General features: G+C 42.3%; 1 protein-coding gene across 3 annotated transcripts in view; it reads left to right on the plus strand.

Moving 5' to 3' along the window:
- The window catches only part of TPR (translocated promoter region, nuclear basket protein), a 33,461-nt gene that overhangs the window by 24,995 nt on the left and 506 nt on the right, over window positions 1–7,960 (plus strand). The window contains exons 40-50 of one of the 3 annotated variants that reach the window (XM_058029975.1): window positions 243–443; window positions 790–921; window positions 1,486–1,576; window positions 2,033–2,220; window positions 3,116–3,184; window positions 3,776–3,870; window positions 4,503–4,609; window positions 5,286–5,381; window positions 5,519–5,675; window positions 6,331–6,449; window positions 7,308–7,406. In XM_058029975.1, the coding sequence (XP_057885958.1) occupies window positions 243–443; window positions 790–921; window positions 1,486–1,576; window positions 2,033–2,220; window positions 3,116–3,184; window positions 3,776–3,870; window positions 4,503–4,609; window positions 5,286–5,381; window positions 5,519–5,675; window positions 6,331–6,449; window positions 7,308–7,406 (1,354 nt within the window). The remainder of the gene's footprint in view (window positions 1–242; window positions 444–789; window positions 922–1,485; window positions 1,577–2,032; window positions 2,221–3,115; window positions 3,185–3,775; window positions 3,871–4,502; window positions 4,610–5,285; window positions 5,382–5,518; window positions 5,676–6,330; window positions 6,450–7,307; window positions 7,407–7,960) is intronic. The other 2 variants (XM_058029976.1, XM_058029977.1) reach the window with 2 other exon arrangements.

Here is a 7,960-nt window from a genome sequence, read left to right on the forward strand (position 1 = left end):
GTGAAATCTCAAATGGAATCCTTCAGGTTTCCCATGGAAACCATTTAAAATGTTTTAAAGTTTAGACTTGAACTGTTCAGTCACTGACAGTCACCTGTCACATTCTCTTTTGTACTCTCCTCTGGTCAGTTTTTGAGGAACAGCAATAGCTGTCCTGTAAGCATCAGAGTCTGGTTGTCTTGCTGTTGATTGTGCTGCAGTGAATTTGGTTTGTGCTGGTGATTGCCTTTGCTCTTTGGCAGGGTGTGACACAGGGGGAGTACGCAGCCATGGAGGACAGCGAGGAGACTTCCCAGTCTATCCCTATAGACCTGGGGTCCCTTCAGTCAGACCAACAAAACACTTCTTCATCTCAGGATGGCCAGTCCAAGAGAGATGATGTGATTGTAATTGATAGTGATGATGAAGATGATGATGATGAAGAAAATGAAGGGGAGCAGGAAGTATGTATATCATGGAATTCCTTTATGATTTTGTCTTTTATCAGATGTAAAACTCACCAGGCAGGATTAATTTAATCCAAATATTTCTGACTGAGTAGTTGGTCTTTATTTATGCCTGAACTTGTAGTGTTTTAAAGCTACCTGCTAATTCACCTTTTTTCACCAGAATATTTCTTTTACCTTCCTTTATCTGAACCCTCAGGCTTTTCCATCTTCTTTCCTACCCTTGTCCTGTTGAAGAGAGAGGGAGGGAGTGTCTGGGTGGGTGTTGATCTGTGCACCACATCCAGCCTATTCCACTCCCCTTTCTGCATTTCCCTAAGGCTCTTTTACTGTCTCATCACAGGATTATGATGATGAGGAAGAGGAGGATGAGGATGATGATGAAGACACAGGGATGGGAGATGAAGGTGATGACAGCAATGAAGGAACTGGTAGTGCTGATGGCAATGATGGATATGAAGCAGATGATGCTGAGGTGAGATTTGTACATTTCTTTTGTAGCCTGGTAAATTTCTTGCAACAAATCAGTGCTGTAATACTCACGGTTCTGTTGAAAGAAATTTACCAATACTCATTCACAAATGTGAATGCTTGGAAGAGAAAGTCCTGGTATGAATTCATCCCCAAAAGTTGAAGGATGATACTGGGTGATGGTAATTTCTTACAACTGCTGTTTTCACAAGAAAAATCAACTAGGAATGATGAAGAGGGCTGAATGAAAATACATAGTACAGGAGCAAGCAGCAAATACTGTAGTTACAAAACTGCTGAGGCTTTTGAAGAGCTGGATATATTTCACTGTGTTGTTATTAAATGATGGTAGCTACATTGTTCAGGTTTGTATATGCACAGGTTCTCAAAACTTCTGAAATCTCATACAGTTGAATATGTTTACCTAATGCTGTAGATACTTAGAGAAACCTTTTAAGATTGTCATATATTTGACTTTTTTTACTTTCTGAATACTTTTCTACTGCTTTTATATTCTCTTTGCAACCTATAATTTGTTGAGTCATACTCTGTTTATGTGGGATTTTAGGGTGCTGATGGTACAGATCCTGGAACAGAGACTGAAGAGAGCATGGGAGGAGCTGAAAGCAACCAGAGGGCAGCAGATTCCCAAAACAGTGGTACAGTTATTCCATGTTTCTTCACAGTCTGTGTAGGCAGGGGGAGGGAAATGTAGAAGCTATTTTCCCTATGTTAAAATCTGCACTTAAAAGTAAAAATATCAGTGAAATACTAAAGGCCATTTCACCGTGCAGTGTGGATTCTTTTGAAATGATCTTTTCTGGATTTGTTCTACATTCCTTTGAAAATCCTGCAAGCTCTGGTTGCTGTGGGAACTTAATGGCTCACTGGATTAATCAGTCTCTAAATCAGCACCTGAATAATTAACACTTTGTTTCAGTGCTGGAGCTGTAGCTGGCACAAGTCCTCTTCAAGTGATTTTACATAACAATATTGGGCTGTCCCCAGGCTTGCAAGGGAAAAATGAGTTAATTCATGGCAGAACTGGAAGATTTGCCTGCATGTATTCAGCTTGGTTCCTAGGGTTTTCCCAGCCCTGTGTATTTGTGTTGCAGGAGAAGGGAGCACGAGTGCTGCAGAGTCCACGTTTGCCCACGAGAGCCTGCGGGAGCAGCAGCCGTCATCGGCATCGTCCGAGCGCCAGGGCCCGCGGCCCCCGCAGTCCCCACGGAGGCCCCCGCACCCCCTGCCCCCACGGCTCACCATCCACGCCCCTCCCCAGGAGCTGGGGCCCCCAGTGCAGGTACAACCAGCTCCAGTGCCTCAGGAGACTTGGGAAGAAACTTGCTTTATGGTTTCTTATCAGTAAAATCCATTGGGAAAAATGTTGCCAGCTGTTCAGCATGATGGAAATGGTAGCTGAGCAAAGGGGTTTAGTCATCCTGCAGATGATAGATGGACAGGGAATGTATAAATTCATCCCCCCCTTAATGCTTTTTATCTTGGAATTCTTATTATATTATACCAGTGCTTAGTCAGTCAGTGGCTGATGATACTTCCACTCAAAAAGCTTTTCTTAGCCAGGTTGTAGCTCAGATTTGAAGGGTTTTTATGAGTTGCCTCAGTGTAGAGGGGACAAAGGAATGCTGCCTTTTATTTTCCAAGTTAAACCTTTCACAGTCAATGCCTGACCCATGATTATACTTGTTGAAGAACTGTAGTTTTTTTAAATTAAAACATCACAACAGGAATTCTTCAAGAATATCCTGACTGAAATGATCCTTTACCATTAACTTTTGCTGAGGGATCACAATATTTTTGTGTGCAAGTTTTCTGTATTCAGTAGAGACTTGAGTAGAAGATTACTGTCACTTGCCCAGAATATACACATTGTCCCCCTGAGAGTGCTGGGGTACTGAACAGGTTCCCCAGGGAATGGGCACAGCCCCAAGGCTGTCAGAGCTCCAAGAGTGTTTGAACAATGCTCTCAGTCTCTTCCTGGGTTTCTTGGGCCTATCCTTCATGCAGGGGTTGGGCTTGATGATCCTTGTGAGTCCCTTCCAGCTCAGGATCATGTAATTCCATGATTGCCATACTTACTCATTTAGCTGCTATCCTTGGCTCTGACTGAACACTTGTAGGTTGTTAGAATTCCAGGACTACATTTACACAACTTACCCCATTTCTTTCCCATAAAGAGAATCCAGATGACTCGGAGACAGTCGGTGGGGCGAGGGCTTCAGCTGACCCCTGGGATAGGTGGAATGGTGAGTGGATCAGAGTCTACTACTAAACAGCTGCTTTGAGGGAACACTCCTGACTCTTGGGGTTACTTTGGTTTTTAAAGAAGCCTGGCTGCTGATTTCAGGGAGGGATAGTCTCTGTAGTCTTGCAGAAAATATCCTACTCCTGTTAATTCCTGTATTAATGGAAGGCAAAGATTAGAAAACTCCCAGGAAACAAAAGGCTTCAAAAGAGGCTTAATTGGTTTTGTCTAAGGTGGTTTTATTTACTTATTTTTAGAGTCAGTCAGTGGCTGTGTTGCTGGAAAAAACAATACTAAGTTCAGCTTCATCCTAAAGGAACAAGGCTAACTTATGCTGTCTCCATCAGCTAATTTAGAACCCTTTATTCAGCTGTATTTGGCAGAACAAATGCAGGTTCAATGAGAGAAAAGAGACTAAGTACCTTCTGTGAGACCAAAGGCATCAGCTTTAGATGTCTGAAATTAAACAAGAATTTTGTTAGAGCTAAATCTGTTATTGTTTTGCTGGACTATGTGGAAAAATCAACCTTTAACTCAGCTGGTAAAACTGGAAATACATTGTAGGCTCTCATATCAGTCTCTTTTTTTCCAGCAGCAGCACTTCTTTGATGATGAGGACAGGACAGTTCCAAGTACACCAACTCTTGTAGTTCCACATCGTACAGATGGATTTGCAGAAGCTATTCAGTAAGTAGATGTGAAAAGAAAAAGGAAAAAAAAGGCTTTTCTCTATTCTTTATTCTATTTCTTTCTATTTTTCAGCAAAATGAAAATAAATTTAAATTAAATTCACTTGTGATGGAAGTAACATGGTAGGTAGTAGAATAGATATCTGCATCTGCAGATAAGTAATTATTGCTTGACTTGTGTGTCATTTAAACTGATCAGCAGATTAGGTAGTGAATATTCTCCCATGTATTGTAACCTGGTGATTTAAGAAGAGATTAAACAAACAAAAAAGTTCTATCAAATTTCCTTCCTTGTTCTCCTTCCCTCCCCATTAATATTGCCTGTGAAAGTTGCCTCCATTTCTGTTTTTGGGATGTTCTGGACATGTTCAGCAATCCACTTAAAATTATGAGAGTTCATAGAATAGATAAGTAAAGAATATTCTCTTCAGGACTGTTGTACTGATTTTGAATGCATTGCTAATAATTTGAGAGCTAATTGCTGTTTATTTAGCAGTAGCTCAGCTGATTTTTGTGGTCAGTATTAGTTCATTTTGTCTCATGCTTGATTTGTTCTCTTGATCAGAAAGTTCTCCCCCCTGCCCTGATCTTTGGTGGAGTTGCAGAATTCCTTAAGTTTGTGTTTTCCAGTTCCCCCCAGGTAGCTGGAGTTCCTCGGTTCAGATTTGGGCCCCCTGAAGATATGCCACAAACCAGCTCCAGTCACTCTGATCTTGGGCAGCTGGCATCACAAGGAGGTAAAGCACTTCTGGGCTCTCTTTTCTGTGGGTCTTTGAGTGAAAAAGCGAGAATTCAGTCAACAAAACATAATTCTTCACACAATGCTTCAGGAAATTTTTGAAGTGTGGAAACCTGCAACTCTAAAATAATTGTCAGCAGGGAGAGAATAACAGAAATTGAGAAGGTGTTACCTTCAAGCTGCTACATTTATAGTTGTGTTAGGATTTTGAAATTGAAGGAAATGTTGAAGGAATGGTTTTTAACTTCAATTTTACCATTGGTTGTAGCTTCCCTGTAGTTAAACAATAGGGGAAAACATCAAATGCCAAGAAATCTTTGGGCTATATCCTTATCTGCTCAGAGATGCTCAGGCTGTTGTGTTTGTTGTTGGTCTGAATCTGTCCCTTTCCTGTAATCCCTGTTGGCATGGAACACAGGCTGTTCTCTGAAGAAAGCTCGTAGGAAAATAATGCAAGGATGAAAGTTAAAAAAACAAGCATTAATATTTTCATCAAGGTGTTACCTTCCAATAAATTATGATCAGCTCTGGCAGTAAGTCAAAACAAAACAACAACGATAATCTGCTTAAATACAAGTGACTGGATTATATCAAATACCCAGAGGGAAGACATTGGTTAATCCTTTTTTTAGCCACTCATTTGGCTGGATTGTCACTGTAACTTTGTGTTGCAGGTTTAGGGATGTATGAAACCCCACTGTTCCTTGCCCACGAGGAGGAATCAGGGGGTCGTAGTGTCCCCACAACACCGTTACAAGTGGCAGCACCGGGTAAGTGGCAGAGGCTTGCAGAGCGAAGCCGGGAATGATTCCCTGTGGTCAGGGGAAGTGCTGGGCAGCCTGTCCCCGAGCTGCCTGTGCTGTCACAGGCTCTGTGGGCAGGGCCTGAGGGTGTGTGTGCTCCCCAGTGACGGTGTTCACAGAGAGTGCCTCGGCCGATGCCTCGGAGCACGCGTCCCAGTCCGTGCCCATGGTCACCACCTCCACTGGCAGCCTGTCCACCACCACCGAGCCCGGCGCCGGCGATGACACCGATGAGGTCTTCGCAGAGGCAGAGTCTGAGGGGTAAAGCACCTCTGCTTTGGCTCACTAGCACTGCTGACATGTTCATTGTCACCCAGGGGCAGCTCAGACAGCGTTTTGTAGTGCTGTGAGGCAGGACAGTCTGAGTCTTCATCCAAAACCAGTGGTTTTCTGCTGATCTTCTCCTTGGGGTTTACAAAATTAATATAAAAGTCACCAAAAAAATTTTTTTTTTAGTTTTTAAGATTGCAGAGCACTCTGCAGTAGTCAAATACTGATGTTAAAGGGACAGGTTGAAGGATCAGTTTGTAGACTAAAGACTGAGGCATTCCTATGTAATACAGAAAATCACTCTGCATGCAAAGCACACATATATGATTAAGTCACCCAGTTAAGACAGTGCATGTACAAAAGATGAAGCACGGGGCTGGAATAAGCAGTTCTTAGTGAACTTTGAAGACAAATAATTTTGTCTTTTACTTTACAAGCACAATTTTTAATACTTATAATAATTGCTATATTTTTTATTATGATGAAGTAAAGATCTAAAAGGGGACAGTTTATAATTTTATGCTATATTTTACTTTTGATTTTCATTGAATCTTTGTGTTCCAAGAGAGAGTGTTTTTTTTCCTGGATCTTTCTGAAGCTATGCAAATATACTTACATGGTTCTCCTCCTCCACCTTCCCTTCTAGCATTACTTCAGAAGCAGGTCTAGAAATCGATAGCCAGCAAGAGGAAGAATCTGTTCAAGCATCTGATGAGTCAGATCTTCCTTCAACTAGTCAGGATCCTCCTTCAAGTTCATCTGCAGGTACAGGATAATCACAGTAATAGTTCATACCTTTTCATTAAGAGTGGGAATTCCTTTGTCCAGCATAGTGGCTGGTAGCCAGGATACACAAAATAAGATAAAACCCTTAGAATCAAAGACTCATTAAATGCTTTGGGGTGGAAGGGATCTTAAAGCCCATGCAGTGCCACCCCTGCCATGGGCAGGGACACCTTCCACTGGCCCACGTTCCAACCTGGTCTTGGGCACTTCCAGGGGCAGCCACAGCTTCTCTGGGCACCCTGTGCCAGGGCCTTACCACTGTTACAGAGAACAATTCTTTCCCAATATCCCATCTGACCCTGCCCTCTGCCAGTGGGAAGCCATTCCCTCTTGTCCTGTCCTTACAGGCCATTGTCCCAGGTCCCTCTCCAGCTCTCCTGGAAACCCTTTAGTCACTGGAAGGGGCTCTAAGGTCTCCCCAGATTGTGTAAGAGCAAGATCGCATTTTGATGCTTATAGATTCTTTGGTAAACCATTTTACCTTGGACCGCAGTGACTGGAGTCGGCCAAGTAAGAATAACACTTCAAGGAGCAAACATTACTGATACTTTGGTTATTTATTCACTGGCATATTTGATGTCTTTAAAATATTTTTAATTAAATTGCGAAACAACTATAAGTTAATCTCTATTGAGTTATCAATTAACCCCTTGTATAGAGAGCAAGAGAAATGCAGTTTATTTGTTTTGAAGCTTTTATTTATCTTGGAGGAGAGGTCAATAAAATAAGGAAGGCACTTTTATAATTCTAAAGTAAAGAAAGCATAACCCATATCAAACATGTAGAGATGAGAATCTGGCAGGCACAGCCACCCTTTCTTTCTGCCTCTCCCCACAGACACGAGCAGCACTCAGCCCAAGTCCCTGCGCCGTGTCCGGCTGCAGCCCCCGACGCTGAGGACGGGCGTGCGTGGCCGGCAGTTCAACAGGCAGAGGGGTAAGTGCTCCTGGCTGCTCCCAGCCTGGCAGGGAGTGAGTGAGGGACACACAGCCCTGCCTCCAGTTTGGTGTGTGACCCTGAGCTCTAGTTTGGGTTTAGTGTGTTAGGCTGAGAAGGTTTCGGACAGGCAAACTTCCTTCTGCAGTGGCACCTGGCTCTTATCAGTAGAGAGAACGTAGAGGGCATTAGATCTTCAGAGTTTTAAAGGAAGGTTCCAGAAGTCTGTTAGGACAGCAGTTTAAAAAATTCTAGTTTTAGCATTAGAGGAGCTTCCATTCGGTACATTAAGGATTCCAGTTATAGCAATGCGTACTCATTGAAAAAAGCTTTATTGGAAGTATTACAGGTTTTCCAGTGTAATGGAGTTAAACCATGGCAAGAAATTATTTTTGCAACTTCTGTACTTTAAAAAAAACAGCCTTTGGATTTTGTTTTGTTTTGCATTATTTTAACATTGTGGAAGACTCAATATTAGCATTGAAATATAGATTAGCTGGTATTAAGGGGAAAAAATAAGGTGGGACTAGGATAGATTTTCTTCCATCTGTCAC

Source organism: Melospiza georgiana, chromosome 9 (genome assembly GCF_028018845.1).
Source record: "Melospiza georgiana isolate bMelGeo1 chromosome 9, bMelGeo1.pri, whole genome shotgun sequence".
NCBI lineage: Eukaryota > Metazoa > Chordata > Aves > Passeriformes > Passerellidae > Melospiza > Melospiza georgiana.